This window comes from Phalacrocorax carbo, chromosome 3, assembly GCF_963921805.1.
Source record: "Phalacrocorax carbo chromosome 3, bPhaCar2.1, whole genome shotgun sequence".
In the NCBI taxonomy this organism is placed as follows: Eukaryota; Metazoa; Chordata; class Aves; order Suliformes; family Phalacrocoracidae; genus Phalacrocorax; species Phalacrocorax carbo.
Window position 1 is genome coordinate 33323854 of NC_087515.1, and position 25831 is coordinate 33349684.

The 25831-nt window shown below is 40.6% G+C and overlaps 1 protein-coding gene across 1 annotated transcript in view; it reads right to left on the reverse strand.

The window, feature by feature from the left end:
- Window positions 1-23134, reverse strand: part of FSHR (follicle stimulating hormone receptor) — an 85334-nt gene extending 62200 nt beyond the window's left edge. Inside the window, exon 1 of the mRNA XM_064446451.1 lies at window positions 22960-23134. Within this exon, the coding sequence (XP_064302521.1) occupies window positions 22960-23111 (152 nt within the window). The 5' untranslated portion in view covers window positions 23112-23134. The remainder of the gene's footprint in view (window positions 1-22959) is intronic.
- Window positions 23135-25831: the final 2697 nt, after the last annotated feature.

Below are 25831 nucleotides of genomic sequence, written 5' to 3' on the forward strand. Positions count from 1 at the left end.
ATACTAATAACTCTGCATACTTTCCTAACAAAAGGAGCATTGTACAAGTACTGGATATTTTGCTCTTGCACAAAGAGCATTTTACTTTGTGTTCTTTCCCATGGGCAACTTGTCAAGGCAAATAGGGTTATGGAAAATGGCCACAGTCCAGCCAGATAGGGGGATTCTATAAAAATAGAAACACAGAATGTCCTGGGTTGGAAGGGACCCACAAGGATCATCAAGCCCAACTCCTGTCCCTGCACAGGACAACCCCAAAATTCACACCATATCTCTGAGGGCATTGTCCAAGTGCTTCTTGAATAGCATCAAGCTTAGCACCGTGACTGCCTCCCTGGGGAGCCTGCATCAGTGCTCCACCACCCTCTGGTTGAAGAACCTTTTCCTAAACCTCCCCTGGCACACCTTCCTACCATTCCCTCAGGTCCTATTGTTGGTCACCAGAGAGAAAAGATCAGCACCTGCCCCTCCTCCTCCCCTGTGAAGAAGCTGTAGACTATGATGAGGTCTCTCCTTAGTCTCCCCTTCTCCAGGCTGAACAAACTAAATTACTTTAGCTGCCCCTCATACAGTTTCCCCTGAAAACCCTTCACCAACTTCGTGACCCTCCTCTGGACACTCTCTAGTAGCTTTATATCCTTAATGAACTGTGGCTCCCAAAACTGCACACAGCACTCGAGGTGAGGCCGCACCAGCGCAGAGCAGAGCGGGACAATCACCTCCCTTGACCGGCAGCAATGCGGTGCTTGACGCACCCCAGGACACGGTTGGCCCTCTTGGCTGCCAGGGCACGCTGTTGGCTCATGTTCAACATCCTGTCAGCCAGAACCCCCAGGTCCCTCTCTGTGGAGCTGCTCTTCAGCCTCTTGTTCCCCAGTCTGTAAGTACATCCAGGGTTGCCGTGACCCAGGAGCAAAAGGTATTTAGGTATTGCTTTCAAAACTTTCTTCCCCTCTTTTGATTCAGAGCAACAATAACCACCTTGCTCACATACAGCTAGTTACTTCAACTCTTTTCCTGTCCCAAGAATGTGTCAAAAAAGACCTTATTCCACAGCAGGGAGAGAACAGTGGTTTGTTCATTGGCTGAGGTCAAAGCAGAAAAGTGACAAGTGTTCTTTGTGTGAAGTGCTTCTACCTCTAAGACCTCAGGACTTTACGTTGGCAGGCCCTCCATACATGATGCTATTTTTATTGACAGAGACAAATTGTCCAGGGACAAAATTCCTTCAGTTCTACGTTGGATGCCTTAGTGAAAGTAACAGAGAAAGAGAACGCTTTTCTGCAAAATGTCCTGCTGAATCAGCGCTGTTTAGCAAAACACCAAATAACTTACCTCTGTCATTTTATCTTCTTTAACAAATTATTTAGAAAAGCTAGCATGCTTTTTACCTCCTTTCTTATCCATACCCTCACAGGCACTATACCTACATTGTTTAATGGGGCACAGTTGAAATATCACAGAATATTAATAAAATAAAGGTACTCACTATTACATTCCCTAATTAGCACACACAGCCTAATAAGCAACAGAGTCCCCACCAAAACTTTGGATTAATTTGTATACATCCAAAGGCTTGTTTGAAGTTGTAATGTGATATCTGATACTCCTTGATGCCAGAGTAGTCAGAAACCATATAAGGAATAGCACTTGGAGGCTCGATCGTACTCTTTTCCTCTGGATCTGAGTATGAGCTTTGTAAAGGTAAATATTCTTTCTACTATCTAATACACGCTGTATTTTTCAAAAAGCAGCATGAGTGCCAAACACTCAACTGGCAGTCTTGGGAAAAGAGCATCTCCCCAAGGAGGTGTCCTGGATGCAAACGGCACGTACTCCGCTGTTCTCAGGGTACCAGCTAGACTTGTGCTGACGTAACTGTACTGAAATACTGAAATACAGAAATAAGCTAGGCCTATGCTGTATGCTTTCGCTTCTCTCCCACTGTGGTGAGTGGAGCATTTCCTTCATTTTACACACTGAAGTGCAAATTTAAATTTTAAACACTTATGTTTTGAAATGACACTAAAAGTGACAAAGGTGAAAGATCCCTGCCTTTTGTTGCTCTAGCACCATGCGAAGAGACAAAACCTCCTATTCATCCCCTCTGGTCATGCCACCTTCTAATCTGGATGCCTCTGCTGGCTATTTCCAGTGGGACAGAAGCTGGCTCCTGGAATTGTTGCTGCCTGTGCAAGGGGATGAACCACACAGCACATTGAGAATGGGTGCACCCACAAAAGTGAGCAACAGGCTCCTGTGTGCGTAAGGGAGCTCGTAGTCCTCACGCTGTAATGTACTTCGCACATTTTGTTCAAGTCCTGTAAACGTTCCTGTTTACTGCCATTGCTCACCACCCTTTCTCATGTCATTGGTGCTCTTCCTAGCCACACGGTTTCCCTGTCAAGAACTTTTCTCAGCTCATCTATTAGCGATTGCTGAGGGAAACATTCACAAGGATATGAATGCCAGGTGGACGGACTCTTTCAATTTCATCCTACATTCTCCTGGGAGCATCTCTTCTCCCTCACATTCTTTCTCTGTTATTGAGATCTCTTCCCCATAGGCATCACCAATCTGATAGAAAGGGAATGACAAAGTAAGGAATCCCCATAACTTCTCCTTGTACTAAAAAAATTAGATATATTTTCATATTTTAGCAAGAATTAGCTTGGCACTGCAAATGCTGAGTTTATCTATCTACCTTCCACTAGCCATGGATTTACTTTCACATGTTAAAATGAAGTTCCTGACTACATACAGCACAGCAGCTAGTGTACCAGTATCCTTAAATATACTAACTACTATTTCCTTTAAGGTTGACAGGTCTCTCCCCAGTTACACATAGGGCAAAGCTTGCACTGGTGTCAAGCATAAATGTTTAATGCATTTGAAAGTGAGTATTATTGTTTCAGAAAGATGCCAGCTTGATCACACTGGCAACTGAAACACTAGCTTACATTCAGAATAAAGATGTGCTTAGTGCTTTCACCTTCAGAGTGCTTCTCGAACATGAATCCTCTATGGAGCACTTAAAAATAATAAACATACATGGTCCACTTAAAACAGGTGACAGAACAGTGAAATAGAGACAGGGAAAACTTGACCTGCTCATGGCACAGCTGCAGGTTATGAAAGACCTCTAAGAAAGAGCTTAGCATTATGCCTAGGAAAACATATCCTTTGCAACATCTAACCTTGGTGGATAAAACCTAGACTTCTGCTCCCTTCCTACACACCTTTCCATCAGCTCCCTTGACTTGACTCTGTCATCAGCTGTCTAAATGATTGTGATAGGCAGCTTCTTGCGTAAAATTGGATAAAACCTGACTGGAAGAAACAAGGATAAATATAACAGTCGTCTGAGTAGAAGGAAGGTAATTAATGGCATCCCACGGAGACCTGTACAGGGCCTGGATACCACAGCCACAAGCGACCTGGAAAGGGAGTGAGGATCAAGGTGACAAACATGTATGATGACCAGGCTAGTAAGACACGAGCTGGTTGAGATGATTTGCAAAGCAGAAGTTCAGTCTTCACACAACATGTAGTTCAATGATGAAATGCCTTGCTACAGAACACTGTGGATAGTAGACATTCAAGAAGGAATGGATAAATACATGAAAGGAAAATACATGAAGAAGGTTGACTACCAAGATATCACTCTACTCAATATGTCCCTGAGCCAGGCAGAGGTAGAAAGGTATGAATGTCTCTGCTGAGAGATGTATACATCAGAGCAGCCAAGATCCTGCACTGCAGCCAGCCTAGGACAGCTCTGCCAAAATGGGGAGACATGCCCGGATCAGCACAAGCAAACATCTCCTATTCTGGCACTCTCTGAAACAGGCGATCTCTGTCTAGATTTAAGTGTTGAAGTATTCGGCAATATTTACAGGTAGTGCAAGTTTTTGTATATTGCAGAAGAAAGAGTTTCTCATGGGTTAAAACAATTCAGGGATTAGTCCCCTCCCTTTGCCAGAAGATCAAAAAGTAGAACTGAATCAGGGCTAATGTTTTCAGTGCTGCATTCAGACTCTATTTAATTGTGTGGAATTGGCTGTACATGACATTTCCAAATATAAATGTGGCAAGAACATTTCAGCATTCTTTAATAATAAAAATATTTTAAAAGTTTCAGGTCTCCATGGATTCTTTTGCTAGGTCATTTTGATAATCTTTGTAAAATCAGGGGAAATGCACTGCCACTGCAAAATCTCAAGTTGTCCCTTACTGTCTTCCCCACCGCCACTTCAGGAGATGGACTATAAAGCAGACTCAGTCTCATAATACTCTAAATGCTTAAGGGTTTTATGTCACTTGTTTGGTGCACTCTTTTCCTAAAACCATCTTCCCCCTTCTCTAATGTAAAAAACCAGTGGTTCACATAGCTTTTGAACAGAGGCTGCCTTTAATCTCAGAAAAGGTATATGAGTATTGGGAAAGGAGGGCAACAAGGCTGATCGAAGACATGACATAGTTTCCATAAGAGGAATAACCAATTTGTCTGGGACTTTACAGTGTAGAAAGCTTGAAGGGATGATAAAGGTCTACAAAATATCTCAGAGAAGGTGGGCAAGGACTGATGCTTTATCAGCTCTTCCATTACAAAAACTTAGAGGTGAGGCCAGAGGCAGCTAGATTCAAAGCAAACAAGAGGACCTGGCTCTTCATGCAGTGCACATGGACTGCCAGAACTCCTTCATGCATCTTGCCTGGGTGCAAGAAGCTCATGTGGGCTCATGGCAGAACACACAAGGAATTTGAGGAGAGATAAATTGGGGCTACGAAACAAACCACAAGAATTTCAGGCAATCCCCTGGGCTAGAATAAGTTGGAGGCTGGAGGAGTATTGCGGTAATACATCTTAAAAACTTACCCTATTCTTACTTTACCCTTAGCAGCTCTTAAGACTCCTTGTTGTATGCAGGATACTTCACCTGCCTTACCATAGCCATAGCTTATATTGCAGGGAGAGAGCAGGCAAAGGAGGGACTCCCTTCCTACAGAGGAAAAATTGATCGTCATCTGCCTCTGCCGGGCTATACTGCTGCCTGGAGTCCTGGCAGCGAGGGAGGGGACTGTGGAAAGAGGATCTAACATGCCCCTGGCTGGTGCTGATGGGCCAAACCTGAGCTGCTGACCACTCGCAGATGATCCTTGCCGGGCTATATAACATCTCTGTGAAGCTCTGGGGCATGATCACATCATAAACAAGTTGAGGGGCTTCACTTTCTTGCCATACCTGAAGAGCTGTGGTTTTGCCTAAATGTTTGTGGTAGCAAGTATCCAATCAATACTCTAGCTGCAGCTCTCAAATCAAAACATAGGTATCTTCTTACTGCGCTACATAAGGCATTTCTAACCTACAAAGAAATATTCAGTAATACTGACTTTTATTTTTCTGTGTCCATATTGATTCTGAAGTGTAACATTTTTAAAAGCAGACCAAGGCTTCGGAGGCTATTACCCTATTCCTGTTTTCTTTATGACAATATCTAGGCTTATGTTTTTTGTGATTGATGCACACCTCAGCATAAATTAGGAACAGACTATGAGCTTTTTTACTGAGGATAGAATATGTTACAGCAGCAAAACACAGAGAGATGCAGTAGACATACGCAGTCCCTGTGCAACCAGGACACCCAGTGAGCTTTTAACCAGCTGAAGAATTTGAAGGTTGAAGATTTAAACAATTGTGCCAAACTATGGGAAAGAAGGTTAAAATAGCACCACCAGGAAAATGAACCAATAGTAAATAAATAACAGTAAGTCACTAAATGTTGATCAAATCCAGCTTGGTGCTAAAAGGCACCTAGCTCCTTAAGGTTTTAATTTTTATCTGTTTTTATTAGTAAGTCCTTTATTTGATTTCTCTAAGTCTGAATAAAGTTATTTATTTATACAGAACTATCCCTAGCCCTTAGAAAAACCTGTGCTTCCCAGGAAGAAGTGGGGAAAGTATTTTGTCTGCTGGCCCTTGATTTGGAAACACAGTAAGTCCCGTTAACTCCAGTATGGCAAGATGAGGGCATTTAAGCAAATACTCAGATTTCTTTTCTAGAATAAAGGTAGTGCTTTGATTTAAGACAACAGAGAACAATACACAGTGGGCCACCATCTGAGCAAAGCCTGCATGAATATGAGCCAGGTAAACTTTCCTGAGCTCACTTCATATATCAGAAAAAGGAATCTAGACCCCCCTGCTCTCACTGGAGGTGTGAAATTAAATGTCTTTTTTCTCAGAGAGCAACAGAGGACAAAAAAAAAATGAAACACAGAGCAGAACTCTGCTTGAAAACAGAGTGAAAATAAATCAGCAGTGAATGGATTAGCTTCAGATCAGACTGCCCGGAGCAGCCTGATCTGGAACAGCAGAGCACTCAGGGCTTGTGTTTTTAAATTAGTTTTAATAAATAGAATCAATAGCTCAAATTATGAAGAAGGACAAAAGCACAGATCAAATCGATCAAGGCTGTAGCTTATCATTATAAGCCAAGGGGTGTCTTCGCTTGTCTGAATGAGATAAGGTGGCACAAGAATCCACTTGCAGTTTTTCAGTATCTCTCCCAGAACAGCTGTATGTGGAGTTGGATACAGAGCCTGAAAATGCTCCTGGTTATCCAAACACAAACACAGCCTCTCTTTCTTTTCCCCAGCAGGGAAAAAAAAAAAATCAGGAAATGAATCCAATATCCTGAAGATAAATGCGGGAATTTACAGGGTGGATGGAACTAAATAGACAAACAAGCACAAAGTATCCTTTATTATACATGGGATTTAATGCTCAGGTGAAGAGATTCTTGTTCAAATCACTGGAAAAGTGGCTTTCCACATACTAGGTCAGGAAAGGGAGCTGAAGAGTGTTCTGGAGTTCTCTCTACCCAAAACAGTCAGCCAAGGATGATCCACTGGAGGGGAGCAAGGGGGATGTCGTTTTTGCCAATGGGAGGGAGAATTTCAACACAGGCACCTTGTTTTCCTCTTTGTGGGTTTTTTGTTTTTGTTTATCTGTTTGTTTTGTTTTGTTTTTCCCAGAGGGACTTTACTCTGGGGAAGCTGCAGTGTCTCACTGCTGAGCCAGCTGCTCTAACATGGGGCCATGTCACCAAGAAGCAGAGCAGGAGTGTGCCAGCAGCGGGTTACCTGCTCTGCACAGGGTGACTTTGCCTAGGCACACAGCTGCATGGGTGCTCACAGCAAGAGTTAGTCTTCAGGTCTGTCATGGCCATGTCAGGGTACAGCACACAGACACTCCTGCTACACAACACACCACCTACAAGGGTAGGAGAAAATGGAAAAACCCAGCTACATCTTTACTTGGGATAATAGGGGGATGACCCTAATTCAGATAAGCTTGTTTTGATTAATAGTGACCTCCTGCCCTAATAATGAAACCAGGTAAAACCATATTAGAATTGTAGACTCATGGAATTGTAAAGGTTGGAAAAGACCTCTAGGATCATCAACCCAACACTACCATGCTTCTTAAACCGTGCACTGAAGTGCCACATCTACACATTTTTTTAACACCTCCAGGGATGCTGACACCACCACCTCTCTGGGCAGCCTGTTCCAATGCCTGACCACTCTTTCAGTAAAGAAAAATCTCCTAATATCCAATCTAAACCACCCTGACACAGCTCAAGGCGATTTCCTCTCATCCATTTGCTAGTAACTTGGGAGAAGAGACCAACCCCCACCTCACTACAACCTCCTTTCAGGTAGCTGTAGAGAGCAATAAGGTCTCCCCTCAGCCTCCTCTTCTCCAGGCTAAACAACCCCAGCTCCCTCAGTTACTCCTCAGAAGACTCGTGCTCCAGACCCTTCACCAGCTTCGTTGTCCTTCTCTGGACACGCTCCAGCACCTCAGCATCCTTCTTGTAGTGAGAGGCCCAAAACTGAACACAGGATTTGAGGTGCAGCCTCACCAGTGCCCAGTACAGTGGCACGATCACTTCCCTACTCCTGCTGGCCACACTACTCCTGATACAAGCCAGGATGCCATTGGCCTTCTGGCAGCTCCAAACAGCTTTTCAAGTCCTGGGTCTGCATGTGAAGTGCTGGTACACTTCATCATCAGGACATTACCATGACCTCCTCTTTCGTCTCATGGGTTTTATTCCAAACACCCTGAGCATCAGCTCTGGAGCACAAGTGGCGCACAGGAAATTAAATCACTTTAAATGCCCTTTTTTTGTTTTTCACTCCCTCCAGTATAATTTTCTTATTAAAATTAAGCCAAGTACAAACTACCAGCCCTGAATTTTTTTCATCAAATATAGCATAACAGAAGAGGTTTTTGGCATACCACATGACACCCTAGAGGTGTGAGAACAATGCAAGGTGCTGATAACCTCGGCTAACTCCCATTCATCCTGAGGTTGAAAAGCTGGCATCACTTACATGGGCTTTGTGCCCACATATAGCACATAAGAGTCTTTTTCATTGTTGTGGTTGAATTATAGATAAACAGCAAAAAGAGAGTAATAATCTTATAATAATGGAATATGACAGATGTACTGTGGAAAATCATTCACATGCTCCAGTGATGAGCATGGTTCAAAGCCTATCTGGAATAGCCTTCCATCTTGCTAATAAATATTCAGAGACTTTTTAATCTTCAAGGACATAATATTGAACATCTGACAGAAAATTCAGTGTAGATCCATAAGCGGTTTTTATTACATTTCAATCAGAAGTAGATTTCGTAATGTTTTATAGCAAGCAGTGCCTTTGCCAGAAGACACAGAACTTTCTTGGCCAAAGCAGTCAGCGGTTAACAGCAAGTCTGACAAAATAAAAAAAATACCCATTGTGATTCAAGTGTAGTGTAGGTTATTTTCTATTCAGTGAGGAAGAACTGATTTTCCCAGCAGTGTCACTTACACTGTAATGATTATTGCATGTAAGACAACTTAAGAAAATGATGGAAAAACAAATTAGATGGGCTGCATATCATTGGCTTATATTGACTGCTCACCTTGAGGACAGGGTTAGGGAAACACAATATACAGTACTGCATGTCAGGGTGCTTGAAACCTCTGCTCTCCTTCCATCTCCCTGATATTTCATATTAAAATTTCAAAACAGAAATAAACATTTCCAGCAGGGATAAAGCACGGAGCAGCACATCTTGCCAGTCTAAGGACATTTGTTTAATTAAAAACAATGATAACTTGCTACGACAGAAGATAATTAAAGGGGTATAAATTTTATAAGAGCTTGGCTTTGTCTAATGCTTGCATTTTATATACACATCTATTCATGAGCCATATGAGAAAAATGTTGCCACAGCTCCGTGGCTTTTGTTTGCTGACACTTTAGTACTGATGACCAAGTGCTAAAGAAATGCAGTGAAAGACTGGGCCCAGTATTATGGCACAATCTAATGGAAATCAATAGGAATTTTTCCACTGATTTTTCAGCATGTATTGGATGGACCTTTTATTGCACGCATAAGCCTGAGTAATGGGAACAGAGGTTAACCAATCAGTGACGTAATGATAATCTCTTTATGTCGAGATGGAATCATCCCAATCAGAGTTTGTAACAGAAAAATGAGTTGGCCTCACATTCTTTTCTGGTGACATCCACAATCAGCCAATGTACTGTATATTAAGCGCTGCAGGTCTTATCTAGCTGATAGAATTCACTGCAAGAGGCTTGGTTAACCATGTCTGGTTTTGCTTTAGGGCCAATAAAAATGACAGTCAGCGTCACCACCAAACCTAAAATGCCATTGCCAAGTTTCACACATACTTTTCCAGAATCATTAAGTTTTTCCTCAGATTTATTTCAAAGGTCTGCATCATTACTTTAAGATCTCCTCTGACTGCACCTTCCTTGCAGGATCTCCTACTCTTTGCTCTGTTTCACGTGGTAAAAAGTCTCTTAAGTTTTAAAGATGAGTTGGCTTTGGAAAAAATGAGAGAATGCATGAATTTTGTAGTTGATTAATTCGTTGAGAAAATGCACCACTACTTTATACTGCTTGAGCTGTTGGAGTAGATGTAGTGCTTGGCGTTTCAGTGGTTTTGATCATTTCATCTCACTACCCAAAGACTTTCTTTTCCTTTCTTTTTTTAAAATGTAACTTCTATATATTTTGTAAACATATTGTTTAAACAGTAGACATGATACTGGTCATTTTCTCTCACTTTCTCAGATTGAGGCACATTTTTGGCAATAAGAAAATGAACACTTGCTCTGATTTTGACAGTTGTAAAGGTGATTTATTTCCTAGGGCTTTGTTTATAAGACTGCTGGGTTTAAAAGATTGTTTTATGCTGCTTTTGGCAAAAGCCACAGCTTGTATAAGTGCTACTGTTACTGCTGTTCACCAAAACAATAATAGGGCCAATACATTGGGTTAAAGAACACATAACATAAGTATGGAAAGACACAACCAACTTACTGTCTGTCTTTGTGCATGCTTTTTGATTTTCCTACCTTCTTCACTCAAGGGTAACCTCTGAAATACACAGACATTTCAGCTGATCATCCGTTTATCTGGCAGAAGTAGCCTCTGACATAGTGAGTATTGCTATTTCAGCATTGAGATGGCAGGGAATAGTTAGCGATCAGTTTGACACCCTTTTTTTTTATTTTCAGAAAGTATTTTCCATCATCACCCCTTCAATAAGATCAACAAGAGGGAAGAACATTCAGATGACCGTGCGAGCCAAGCATAACCTGGAATCATGCTGTTAGGCAGGCTAGCAGAGGAAGCGTAGTCATTTGGTTCTGTTACAGCAGCTACTGAAATACAGATAGTAATGCTGGAAAAGGACTTTCCAGCTGGTAGAACTCAGCATCATGGAAACTCCTACAACAATGCTATGCTTGATGGTGAAGGTGAAATTTAGACCTCCATATAGCCTAGGTGCACTTTCCTCCTTTAAAGGAAAAGTCTTTCCTTCTTGAAAACTTTCTAAGTTTTAAGAAAAGCAGTTGACATCATATTGAAGATTAAGGCTTCTGGGACTTGGGGGCTTCTAGGATCGAGAGCTAACCTGCATTAGTTCAGTTCAGACTAGCAAAATTCTGAGTATTTCCATGCAGCATAGGCTGAAGGCCAAAGCTGTTGTTCATAAAAGTAGGATACTAGGTGCTTTACAAAAATGTATAAACTTCTTTATACGATGAACATTGTAAAGATGTACTCTAGCTGGCAAGTCAGGTACTGCTAATAAAAAATAGCAGCCTGCCACCCCTCCAAAGCAGAGGTTTATAAGCTTTCTGTGGAATGCAGAAAATCTTCAAGGAGTCACAAGCAGGAGCTTCTGAAGCACTCCCTGCCTCATTCCCTATTTTAGCTGATAACTACCACTACGTGCATTCAGCCTGGAGGACGTTAAACCGATGAATCTACACCTAGGACCAAGGCCACCTCTTGACAGCCTGACGCAGAGGGGGAAAAATAGTCTTTCAAGGCCTTGAACAAAGAGCCAGTCTCCCTGTTTCTTAGTGCTGCCAGAGTGTTTATTCCAGACAGTGTTGGCACCTCTGATGGACAGAAAAACTGGCAAGCCCTAGCTGCTGCTGGTCCACAGACCTGAAGCTACAAGGGTGTCCTCGCCAGACCAGGGCATCAGTAGGTCCAAAGGCAAGACTTCTCGACAGGCACTTTGTGGGGACTCACATTTCCATGTCTAGCCCGTGCAGTGCTCCTGTAAAACCCTGGATGGACATGCTCCACTTTTAGGGTAAAGTGCTCAAAAAATAACCTGATTTCTGGAGCGTGGGCCCATGCTGAGCTGCACCAATGTAACACATCAATAACATGTACAGAAATGAATGAAGCCAAAGTAATATTGTTTGCTACATAAATACCATATGTTTTAAAAAAAGAATCCTTTAGATGCATTATTCTTATATTAATGAAGTGCTCTAGCTAAGGAGACATATAGATAGTGGCTAAACTCAAAAGTGTGAAAACCTTCCAATTAGTGCTCCATAGCCAGCCCTACTGACCATAACAGAGCCAACAGTTACCCGTAATTGAAATGCCCGCAAAAATCTCCACCTCAGCTGTCTTTAAATTACTGACTGTAACACTACAGTGAAATCTGTTTTTCTAAATACAGTGACAGAAAGTGATACAAGAAGAGTACGGAAATGAAGAAACTGGAAAAGGTGATGATGCAGAGGTACCATGTCAGTACAAATATATTTGAGAGAAAAAACCCTGAAACTGTATATGCGTCACTTGAACATTAAAAAACAGTAGAGCTATGACTTTGTACTGCCTTATTTAGGAGATTGAAAGCAGCAGGCATGCTTTTCATGCCACTGAGCATAAAGCCTTCTAGTGATGAGAAATAATTATTAGGAAGGAATTTTAATGTACAAAAGCTAATTATTTTTTTAGTATTATTTTTTGAACAAGGAAATATATTGCTACAGGAGTACAGTGTGGTGAATAAGGTCCTGAAGGGGCTATACTCCCAGCTAAACCACTGATTTCTGCCCTTTACTCTTGGGAAATTGCTTGTCCTTTGCACCCTATAGCTTTGCTGTTTCTGTAATGGGTAAAATTATGTTTACATACTTACCAGGAATGTGGTGAAATCTGTTAATATTTATAAAAAACTTTGTGAGCCCTAAGAAAATCTTACCACTTCCATATGGCCCATTAAAACAATTAAAATCTCCCCTAATAATTTAAAATAAATTTAAACAGCTGGCTACCTATTTCATTTGTGCTTTCAACACACATTTCATTTTTCCCTAGAGTGGTTTCCTGCCTACTGCAATAGCACAAAGTCCTGAGTCTGCAAATATGTACAGATGGGCAGTTTCACACCTGTGATTTGTCCCACTGGAAGGCAGCGGAGCTGCTTGGGCAAGCAATTAGGATGTGTACGAACACCAGTGGAATCAAACCCTAGATTTTCTTGTAGGATATTCCCTCATGGGGGCCACTAATGCCGATTTCAAAGTACTGAAGAATGAGGTCTGGGCTTAATCTGCCATGGCAACAATATACAGCAGATAGGAAATTACAGCTCCTGGGATTCTGATACAGTGAGTATTTCCCCAAACCAGTAATTCCACCTAGAGAAAGTTGTTGTTCTGCCAGGGCATTTCTTGTTTTGCTGTCATTTTCTGACACAGTCTGTACTTCTTTTATGACTCTCTACCTGCCAAAAAAAAAAAAGAAAAGCTAAAATTTCCATAGCAGCTCTGTTGGCCAAAGAAAACTTCAGGGATATGGCAGGTTTTTTTAGCATCAATGCACTATCTTCCCATAGCAGGGGGGTTTATAGCCCCTCTTTTTATACCTTACTTGTTCAGAAATTTCTGTATGTCTATAAATATTCCTGCTGGGAGACTGAACTCCGAGGAAAGACTCTTCAGAATTGATTGCTTCCCAGTAGTTAACAAGAAGGAAAAAATGGATTTGGCTGATCTGTGCTCCTTTTTTGCAGCAGGGAAGAGACTGGACATGCCAGAGAAACAAGCACAGGCAGTGCTTCCACTGCTGGAGTGTTTCCCATTGACTAGGGTGCCCTTTGACAAAGGCTCTGTCCTCAAAACACACTTACTGGGCTACTAAAGTCCATAGCCTAATATGTTTATATCATGTGATGGTACAAGTGAAAAAAGAAATCAATGCTTACCCTGAAGTTAGCACTGAAATCCAAATGTCTCAAACCCAAGGGTACACAAGGGTGTTACACTAGTGAGTCATTTCTAAGCACAAGGCATAGCACAGAATATAAAACCATTATAAGGCTTTCAGAAGTTGTGTACAAAACCCCATTATAATCCTCAGCTTGCCCACTTGACAATCATTTTCAGTGAAGAAAACCAAAAAACTACTTATCGTTTCTTGCCATTCCATGCTTCTGGTTTTGGAAAAAGGGCCAGGCAGACAGTCCCTCCTTCCATCACTACTCTCCCCCAGCTGAGCCATGGCCATTTTATCAGTTACCGCTACATACACATGCTTCTGCTCTTTACTCTCTTCTTGTTTGCCTGGAGTCAAACCGGTGGAGGAAGAGGTTAAACACACAGACACACCAAGCACATGCGCAGGTGTGTGCATGCACGCTATTCCCTTCAATTCTTCAGAGTAAGGGTGAGGGGAGGTTGCTTTATGAGCATGCCACTGGATCCTGCTTTTTTATGTTCAGAACATAAACACAGGACACCGGAAACTCTCCCGAGAAAACAAGCATCACTTTCTCTTCCACTCTCACACAGTCAATCCAGTTCTTCATTGCACACTACTATTTCAAATTAAAAAAACCCAAAACCTGCTGACCATTGTTTGAAAGTATATCCCCTCCTCACCCCGCTCTCAAAGAAAAGATTAATCAAACACTGAAAACTTGGAAGTTTTTCCCACTGAATATTTATGCACATAGCAGTTTTGGAAAACCACTGAAGATTCATAGATTTCTTACAAATAAATACTTAAAAATTAATTCCAGAGAACTGACTGTATTTGGACAAGGATTCATATCAGAAAGTGCATCCTCATGTGTGCTGTGGGGAAGCTTTATGTCAGTAGGACCATTACAAGAGCAATGCGCCATAGGCGTTCACAAAAGAGGATTTTCAGGCAAATATGCTAAAATGCTGACTAATAACAGCATTCTTGTGTAGATAAGGAGTGGACGGAGGTGAAAGCTTCAGCCCGTGGCTCACCCAGTAGGTACATATTTCAAGTCAAGGTTGTCTTGTCTATAGTAAGTTCTGAATATGTTACATTCAAGGATATAGCATTATTTAGCTAATCCAGGCAAAAAGGCTCAGAAAGCTCAATATACTTATGAAAAGCAAAGACTGTTTCATACTGAGTTGGGCTGAAGACTGTTTTCATTTCACCCAGAAACATACCTCCCTCTGCATACAATAACAGTCTGCAAATTCTCTAGCTACCCAGGAACAAATATATCTGAGTGGCTTGATAAGGTAATAGGAGATAAGAAGCATCCATACCTTCCAGGCTGAGGTCCTGGAACACCTAAGGGTGTCTGGGGGAAAACATGAAGCAAAAGCAAAAAAATCACAAGCTTTCCTGACCCTAGACTCCCAAAATCAAGGAAGCTGTACCTGAGTAAAGCCAGAAATCAGACTCCTTATGACCGTGTATGCAAGACAATTAGAAGAAATAATTCTCTATACTCTTATATGAAATCCAGGCTTGACTCAGACCTATAATTTGAAATAAGCTTCATTTTAATGACTTAAATTTCACTGCTAGTAAGAGCAGTCAAATCAAACGACAGGCAAAGAGTGTGAAATAATTTACAGGTTTTGTCTGAAAAGGTCAAGATCTTAAACAAAGAAAAGTGACTTTTTCTGCCAAAGTGCTTGCCCCTTGCTGTGTAAAACTAATAGACTGCTATGAAAAATAATACCTGTCTTTTATGCCCAAAATATCTTGTTTACTAAACACACACACATATTAATTACCAGTCAGCTGATGCCAAAATGAACAACCCATGGCGTCCCCATCGCCAGACAGTGAAAATGAACTTAGTTCTTTCCACTGAAGTTAATGAAGCTATGACAATTTAAATAAACTGTGAACCTAACCCAGTTATCTTTTAGCTTGCCTGTACAAGGAGACTTAGGAAAGTTAAGCAGAACTAACTAAAAAGCAGTCAAGTTAGAAGAGATTGAAGCATGTTGAACTTTGCATGGATTACTTTTGCTCCTCAGCTTGGCGTCTAACAGGTTTGTTTATTTTTCTTTGCTATGCTAGATAATTCAGTTTGGCTTTGCAGGACTCCCTCCTGCATACGTACTGCTGGCGCTTAGAGCAGCTATCCCCCTTTGGGATCTGTATTTGCTTGGCATCTCTCTTCTATGCAACTGTTCTCTCTGTTCTTGTGGCATTCCTTATCCACCCTCTTTTCTTCACCCGTGTTAAGCACATACCCAGTATTTTTCAGTGACACACCAGCCCAGTGAAACACCCCCGGCACCTGTGAAGGAAACCCTTGAGCTGCACAGAAGACACTCTCCTGCTGGCTTATCAGGCAACACATTTGGTGTGTGATAGTGAGTTCTTCTAGAAGAATTCAATTTGGAGCTTTTAAAGACATCTTTCACTGGAGATCTCTTCTCCATTACATCTCAGAAATGCTGCTGGGAAGAGCAATTATCTGAGAAGCCTTTTTTTAAATTTATTTTTAAGATTTCTTTATTTAAAAAACATAGCCTGGGTTTGAGGGAGATAATAAGCTTTGTTCTTCAGGACTGCAATTCTGATATGACTTTGCTAAGGGCCAGATCCAGAAAATTATTGACTCAAATTCCCAAGCTGTCATTTATAAACCTGAGTGAGATGAAAGTATATTGCATGGACCAATGCAGAACCAGGGATAACAGATGAATTGTCCTGGCTTTGTGGCTCTTAAAGTATAGCAGCTTGTATCCAGCTGAGTCAGAGCATAAGGGGCACACATATACACACACCTTTCTGCATATCCCTCATATATAAATACCCTAAGATCCCTGTGTAAAGGATGGGAGGGCAACTCAGCAAAGCTAAACAACTGCAACAGAAATGCAAAAGCACTTTAATGTCTTTCAAACTTGTAAAAGCACTCTTCAGAACTTTCTCCTAGAGTTCTGGCTATGCTCTGCTCTCCCAGCTAGCAATAGTCACATCTGTGTATCAATAGGATTCCCTGGGCCAAAGAATCTTGGCCTCCCTGGGTGGGATGAGAGATGAAGCTAATACATTTTAATATTAGAGAAGAGAATGCAACAAAGTCTATAATAGAGCACTTTAATTCTGTACAGTGAAAACTGATGGGTTGTGAGAAGCTGTAGTAAGGGGAGTAAATGAAGCTAGGAAATCATCCTTACTGTTGAAGAGTTTAGGGTCGCATACCATTCAGAGCAAAGGAAATTAACTGCTGCATGACACCAGTGCATTCATGATTCCTCAGATCTGTTTTGTGATTCATGTTCTTGTTGGAGAAATAAAAGATAGACCTCCATCCTACTCTGTAATGTCCCTAGGCTTACCAATTTCTCCATTTTTAACCACATTTTAGTTTAAAACTACTTCTTTCTGATCTTACCAGGACTTTTCTCTCTTGCTGTGCCTCTATGCTAAACCTTGGTATTTACCACCTTGCATCTCATGAATAACATTACTGTCAAACTCTCCTAGGTTATAATTATATGAAACAAGATTTGAATGGGGAGACACCCAAAATGAAGACACCATATCTGAGACAAGAAAATGTAACACCTACAAATGACTAGTTTAATCTTTGAAACACTTTAGAAAAACATATATGATAATCTCATTCAATAGGCAAGCTTTGATTCTCTGTAGGAGGTGAAGCAGAATATACCTAAAATGTCTAACAGAGAGGCTTTATTTTGGGATGTGGAGCTGACTAGCCCCAGGAACCCATTTTGCCTGATATCAGATGTGTGGAGACGTGTCATGGGCCCTCTTTTTTGTGTGTGTGTCTGAGAGACAGAGGCTGCTGGACAAGCCAGAACTTACACGTTGGGCGAATCTCTCTGTAGCTGACCCCAGTGAAGGGCATCAGCTGGCATAGACCTTGGTACCCTTGCAATGCCACAGGCAAGCAGAATCCAGGGTTGCCTTTCACTGTGTCTTCCTGGAAAAAGCTTAGTGATTTCACAAGTTGTACCCTTGCCATTAAATTTTAAGTGAATGCACATGCATTTCAAAGATACATTAGATATATATGCACACATCTATACATTTTTAGACTGGATCATATGTCTCTCATGTATGCACCAAGCTGTAGTCTTCTAAGTCAGGTGGAAGCCAAGCGTTATGTATTTATCACCATAATATCGCAAGTAAACCAGCAGGGAGTACTGCACTGCAAAGCAACTCCTATTGCGTGCAGCATACCTCCTCATGTTGAAAAGCTCCTGAAGCTTTAGAAACTGGATGTTTTTATATAGATATGTACTTGGTAATTTATAGTAGCTGAGGATCTACCCTGCAGGGTTTATTATCCTTCTTTAGTGTCACTTTCTTATTTTTCTTTTTTCTCTTTTATGGTCTGCCTATTTCTTTTTATCTTCCCAATGAAAATGTCAGATATAGTGTCCACTATAAGCATTGGTCCCCTCCACCATATAGAGCCAGTGGTTGTACAGCAACCTCTGTAGGTGCTTTCTGCTTCAAAGTATGAACTGATCATGAATTTGGGAAGAGAGCAATGTAGCACTACCTGTAGACTTCTTTCTACCCTAATGGAAGCAAAGCTGGTTTAAATATAAAAAAAAGGGGAAAGAAAAAAGAAAAAGCTTTAAATAGCAGGTAATATACTCTCAGTATGCTTGGATATGCAAATATTCTCATCCTCTTCTATTAATATGTGGGTTTATTGATTAACTATGATTAACCACCATAACACGGGGACTTGAAATCTTCATGGGTCCTCATTTTATTAGCTTATTTTATTCTCTCCACAACCTGCCTTTCTTAGATTAAGGTCAGTCCCCCAGTATAAACACCAGAGCAAGAAGTATAGTTGTTTGCAGGTTTCAATGTAGTTTCAACTTTAAGTGTGAAAGCATAAAAAATTCCTAATTGCAGCTGTCAATAACAGTGTGGCAGCTACTGTTCACATCATTTGCAGCTTCTGTCACAGGGAACATCATCTGACTCAGTACATAACACAGAACTTGCTATTTCAAGGCAGCCACTGTTTTAGTGGTCAGACATCTACTCAGCCTTGACTTGATAGTCTAAAATAAATATCCTTGAGCAATTGTACAAAAACAGCTATGCAGAGAGCAAGTAAAAACCCCTACTGTTTGCAGATGTTTGAGAGAAAACACTCTACATAACTTACCTCTAAACCGCTCTGACAATGGCTAAACTGGTTAGTGAAGCCAGAGAATGGACTTTAAAATATAAAACACCATGTGATCAAGCCTAGACCTTAATTATTTTACCTGCAGTTTCCCTCTCTCTTAGACAACACTTTGACAGATGGGTGCCAAATGATGGACCCCCTCTGTTGTCAATTATTCCAGTTGTCTCAGTTGCTCCTTTCTAAAACTGGCACCAATCTCCTGCTGAAGCCTCTGGCATGCTAACATGTTAAACAATTCCTTTTAATTAGCTGAGTCACACATCCAAGTTTGCAAGCTTTCACTGAGGAGCCTTCATTCTCAAGAGATGTTTCTTATGTCATCTCCACAGTGTAGAAACAGTCAGGCAGAAGGTACCAACTGGTGAGAACCTACATGCCGCTGTGGGCTGCTTCACTTGTATGCCAGCTAAGGATGGCTAATCATCAGGGGAGCAAAGTTTAGGAGCAGGAAAAAATTAGAAAAGAAACTGAGTTGGAGGCAGTTTCTTTTTATAACAAATACAACAAATTTGATTTCCTGATACATTTTTATCACAGCATTAGTTACAGGATGCAGCTAAAATGCCGATATCGACTTCTTTCACATAACTGCAGGACTGCAAGTAGAATTGGACCAAGGAGCTGTTTTCACCTCCCTTCTTAAGCTTACTTGTACTGTTGCTTTATTTTGTTAAATCAGAGGTGTAGTCTACTGCCCAAATGGTTGCACCGAGCTGCTGAGGTAGAGCTCTCTATTTCCCTGGGATGCTGCAAGAGTGTTTTCAAGCACTGTTAAGATGAGAAATCCAAAAGCAAGGAAGAGTGATCTAAGAGAATGAATAAGGTTTTCCTGGCTTTCCTAGTTGTATTCTAATTGATACTCACATGTTTCTGCTTAAAATAGTTTGCTAAATGTTAAAAAGGATCCCTTCTATTCTGAGAACAAGTTATTTTTGTTTGCATTACTTTCTCAAAGCAAGATCTCTAATGAATATATGAAATCTTAGTGAATGCTAAGGCTGGATTACAAAGCTTGACACTGGTTTTTAAAACTGTTTTAAATCTGCAAGGAGTAAACTACCTTAGGTGACTACTGAGTTGCTCCCCCTCTTTCACTCTGCGGGGAAATTAATAGTTAATACTTTGATGCAAACACACCTGTTTCCCACCTGAACTTTCAGCCACTGTTTTCTCATTAATTACCTCCAGAGTTGTAAGGCATAGCCATCTACATTTCTTACAGGTATTTTGGTATGTATAAAAAAATGCCAAGAATACTTCTATCCAACTCCTCTTCCAGGCAAAGGTTATAAAGCAAAACAGCTAATAACCACAGCTTCCCCTGCAGACAGTTGGAGCACGCCAACTGCAGAGTGCTTGCAAAGGAGCAACACACAAACCAAGCTGTAACTGTCTTCTCATGAGATTTTGTCCTGTAAGTGAAAAAGCAGATGCAGCAGTGAGAAGAGTAATGAAAACCTGTGGCTTCTGATCCCTGCTGTCTCCACATGGCAAGTACAAACCAAAATCCCTCATTGTAAGATACTGCCAGCCTTCCCCTCTGCAACACCCTTGCTAAAGCGGATGCTAATCCAACCAGGAGAAAAACACCAGCTCTCATACCATGCTGCAGAGCTCATGTTCACTGTGGAGCATAAGCTCACACTGTTGGAAACCAACTACAAAGAAACCCACCACTTCAGCATGTGACAGTGGCCATCTCTCAAAAAATTAAAAAATAATAATTTAAAAAGATCAGCCATGGCAATGTGCAGAGGACAATATTTTTACCGTTAGCCTGCCTGAGTTTTCTTACCAAGTAACAGAGCTGGCTGCCACACGCCAGTGTCCCAGCTTAAGAAACAGCTGTAGTGTAATAGAAACACACAGCAACAGGAGAAGTGCTTGAGGCTTATCAGGCTCCTGTTCTCTCTCTCCAAAGCTTTCACCAGCATGTTATTCAACAACTAAAAGGCACTAGGAAAGGACACTAGGAAAGCTTAGGAAAGCTATCAAGACCACGAAGAAGAAGGTGAAAAGCTCCAAATGTACTGAAGAGAACCTTCTCCTTTATATCAAATGAAAATAGACTTCATCCAGCACTCCCTGAATGAGCTCTTAAGTGAAAAAGGCACCTTGCTGGAGATGTGCTTAGCAAGAAGTCTGTGCTTGTGTCCTATACAGGGTCCTTAGACGCCATGGCCATCTACACTTAAGTTGCTACACTGTTTTCAAAACTCTTTTGACTCATAGAACATTTCTGAAGGAATATAAAGCAAGCTTTTTCTGTTATCAACAGTGCGTTGGCAACAACAGCTGGAGCAGCAAAGTCTATTTTAGTCACCCGAACGACCCCACTGGGCACTCAGCAGACAGATGCGTAGGAAGGCACCTTTCTAGAATCCGCCTTTGACCTTGAAGGAAAAATCTAAGGTTTATGTGTCACTTAATAGCTCTTCAGCTATTGTATCTGGCTTTATTCAAAGCAACTCTACAGGGTTTTCTTGGACAAATTCCCAAGCCATGCTGAAATCTATTCCAGGTCTGTACTGATTTAACGGAACCAGAATTCTCTCCCACAGAACTAAAAGTTGTTGTAAGTGAGAAGAGAGTCGAGAGATTCTAACTTCAGTATTTTACGATGCTGCCAGAAGAAAGGTTTCACTCACTGTTTTTGGTGACACAAACATTGTAGTAAACCTGTTTCAGAGAATACACATTCATGCTGATGAACCCACAAATTGGGATCCTCAACAAACCCTTGAGAAGTTAACAAGGATCTGCTGCAAACAAATCCCATTTTACTAACAGGTGCTTTTTGGTGATATAAAACTCGACTTCTTTGCAGAAATAATTATGAACTGCTTTTGCTTAATCCCTAGAAGGCAGACCGTAACTGTGTAATCTAAAGAAAGAATCAAAGCAAAATTAAACAAAATTACCGGTGTATGCCTGGAGCATGGTTCATTTAGGATTTAGATGACATAAGTCACAGATGTCTTATATTTCCCTCTAGTTGAGAGAATGATTTAAACTTTTACTGACCTTCTGTGGTTAATTCAGACATTTTTCTCAAGTTTTCACCGTGTTCTACCTATTCAGTGAACATAACATCTTCTCCTTCTGAATGAAACATAACTTTTGCCCTAGGAAAACTGTGGAATAGAAACCACAGGTATATTGTGGTGTGTAAAATTGGCATAGGGGTATATTTTTCCAACTAGTGACATATCATTCTTCCTTGTATCCTTCCTCCAAACTTGCCACTCCACTTAATAATCAAAGGGTTTATCCAGAACTACTCCTTTAATTTTTGCTGTAGGTCCTAACCATGTCAGAGGCTGTAGGTGTAGGGAAGGGTGATATAACTTCCTTAAAGAAAATATTAAAATTAAAACAGTCATTTGCATAGTTACATACTCACCATTGCGTAAGCTCTCTTGCTTGCCTGTGCTACTAACACAGAAAACATCTGTCATACAGTATTGCTCACATTACTTTATGGAAAACAAAGAGAAGCTTTAAGATAGATAAAACTGTTCCTTGGGTAAAGCAGTACAGTATTTTGTGTGGTTCACTCTCTCCAACTGCAGTCGTGCTGCTCCTCTGATAGAGGAGGATTGCTTTCTGAATGTTTGTCAGAGTCCTTTCTATAATGCCTTTGTGATTTCAAAAAGAAAACATTAAGTTGCTTCTTGGTAAACAAGCACAAACCTTTGGAAAGCTCCCGCAGTACAAACACTAACGCTTATCATCAAGTTGTTTGGGGCAGGCAAGTTGCACTACATGTTTCGACAATGCTAAAGCAAGCTGTAAAGAAAGCTTAGGCTTTATGCTTCAAATTACTGTCACAGCACCAAAGAAGATTGTTTAAAATTTAGTCTGCACTTTGCATTACAACATACCATATAGTTTCTTAACACATATCTTAAAATGAGCACGATCAGAGTAACAGAGAGGAGCTTGAAGATGTAATTAAGCGAGTGTTGGAGGAAGGGCTGTGCTTTCCAAACAGCTGGCTTAAAGTCTCCTGAGCGACTCCCTACAAACCCGACCCTTGGCTTGCCAAGCAGTACTTTGTTTTGAAAGCCAGCAACAAGGCTGCTGCTTGCAACCATTCCCTCTCCCTACTTACAGTTCGGTGGTGTTGATGGGGATGTCCCGGGGAACCTGGGCTACCTTGCTCTCCTGACAAATGTAGACCCTGCCCACGCAGCGGCAGGCATGGTGCTGGCAACCCAAGCAGCCTGCCAGGAAAACCAGGAAACAGGTGAGGACTGGAGACATCTCTGCTTTCACATCTGTGCCTGTCTCCTTCCTCTCAAAGGGAGAAACACAGAGACCTCCCACCCCAACTGCCTGAATGGAAGATCCGCCCTAAAAGCTGGGAGGAACCACGTGGCTCTTGGGGGATGACTTCTCAGCAAGTTTTGGTTCATGGCCCCAGATCCTTTATGACCTTAGAGCAGGGATGGAAAGAAGCAATGATGATTTTGCATGACAAAAGTATTTTATATTTTAAGTGGTGTTGAAATCACGGGCCCCAGCTGAACTAAACAGGGTGCTTTTGATGCACTGGGTATCTGTACTGGGAAAGGGTCCTTCTTTCTCAGCTACTCTATTTTGCATGTCTTGTTTGGTAAAACCAAGGGACAACAAAGCATTTTTACTTCCTACAGCCCAGGTGCTTTTGCCCCTGAAGGAGAGGCACTATTTATGCTCCCCTTCATAGATCTAAAAGCCCCTGCTTTTGTGTTGCTCCTAGGCAAAAGAAATGTGTTATTTTTATATTTTATAGGGTGTATTGTTTATTTGATAGGTTAAAAGCTATACAGTCCTAAAGCCAGAGCTAAATAACACACCTTGATTTTCAGCTGTGATTATCCTTCATGCTCTTGCTGCTTCATCTCTTTTCCTTGGCATCTTTATAGGAACCCAAACAGGAGAAAATGCCACAATCCCAGTAGTTCCTGGGGACAGGTAAGCTGATTTTATCATCTGGAAAAAAAGCCAGAAATCTACAGAATGGATATTTGTGACACAACAGGTGGAAAACAGCTTCAAGAATACCATCATAAGGCCTGGATGTTGAATCTCATCTTTGAGTCCTTATTTGTTTTGTTTATTTTTTGACTGAGTTAAAATATCTTTCTTGTTACAAATATTAATCCCTGGGGAAGGGACCTTGCTAAGTCTTTCCTGGCACTCAGTCATGCTGCACCAGGCTACCGTCTGGAACCAGGGTTTGTCTACAAGACACCTGAAATGAGAATTCTGAGTTACAAAGGTGGGGTTTTCTTTGGTTTTGAGTTTTTCATTTGGTGGTGTTTTTTTTTTGTTTTGTTTGTTTCTTTCTTTTTCTTTTCTTTTACACTGTAAATAACTGTTTCAGACACAGATCTTTTAAGTCATGTGCATTTTAAGTACTGGAGCTGGATTGTCATGAGTAATTCTGCTGAACTTGACTCACGTTCAATCTTTCACATTGTTCAGAGGGATTTTAATCTTGTTAAAAGCAGATGTTAGGTTGGGGTTGGTTTTTTTTTTAATTGTATTTTTTTTCTTCTGCCATAATCAAAAAGCATAAACAAATGTAATGAGACACAAGACAGCATCTTTTCTCTGAAGTGTGCTGGCTGAAAGATTCTACCATTCTCACCTTTAAAATAGGCATCTTTTCTGCAAGGAGCTAATTATAATTTTCAAAACTAATTCAACTGATTCTTTAAATTATCCTAAGAGTTACCCTAATTTTACCAAATCTCACCAAATATTTGTTATTTTTCCCCACTCACTTAAACCTACTTAAGATGAGAACAGTGATATTTACATTAAAAAGGTTTAAAAAAAATCATTACAATTGCTTTCTAACAATGGTAGGCTTGTAATGAATTATAAAAGTATTCATTTAGTTGTATATGTAAAACAGTGTTCGTTTTGCTAAGTTGTTGATTAAATTTAATGAGAATGACAATGACTGCCAGAAAAAAAGTTTTCTAAGATATTACTGACTTTTTTCACATATATATATTTTTTCTTTACTTTAAAAGATCTTAGACCTAAAAGATTTTATGAAATGAGTTCCAACTTTACTTTCCTTTGTACTCAGTGGGACGAAAATGCAGAGATAAGTCCTGTGGTCAAAGAAATTCCCATACAGTAAAACATTGCCGTAGGCCAGTGCAAGTTGGACTAACTAGATGCTGCAGGATTTAAACAAATACTAAGAAGACAAGTCGTTTGAGGCTTTTCTGTTTTTGTCTTTTCAATAGCAAGTCTCTAGTTTCTACAGCTGTAAACAGAAAGTAGGCTGAAAAAAACCCAAACCACCTCAAAAGGAAGAAGTAAAGCCTGAGGAATATATATGGCACAAGAACATTTGGTTACAAATGAATGTAAATCATATCTCTTAATCCTGAAATACATCAATATAAATTGTCATGTTATACTGATGAAATGGATAGTAATATTTGTGACATAGTTTAAAAAGAAGTAGCATTTTCTGAATGTCAAAATAATTTGCACAAATATGAAGACACTGCAATTTGATTAACTCTGGGTTTCATTTATCAAACTACAAAATTTGTTTCAGATGATAGTAACAATTCTTCTATACGCAAAGGTCAGGAGATTAAAAAATATCTCTTAGACTACAAGAGATCTTTCCAATTATTAGTGACTTTCAAAACTATAGCAAGTTCTTAACACAACTAGTAAAACATAGATGTTTTAAAATCTCAGGTCAGACCTAGCAGCTAGCCATGAGCATAATGAAGAAAAATTGGAGGGAGGTTGGCTCCTTCCTGTTTTTGTTTGGTGAGGCCATTTTATCAGCACAGTATGCAATCCTCCTCTTTCATTTACAACAGTTAAGAGCGAGATGCCAATTATTAAATAATAGAAAAAACAAAAGCCGCAAGATTCCCTTGAAATACTATAGAGTTAAAACTTTTAGAGAAATATCATTAAATTCAATAAGATCAGACTATTACGTAAAACAAAACTGA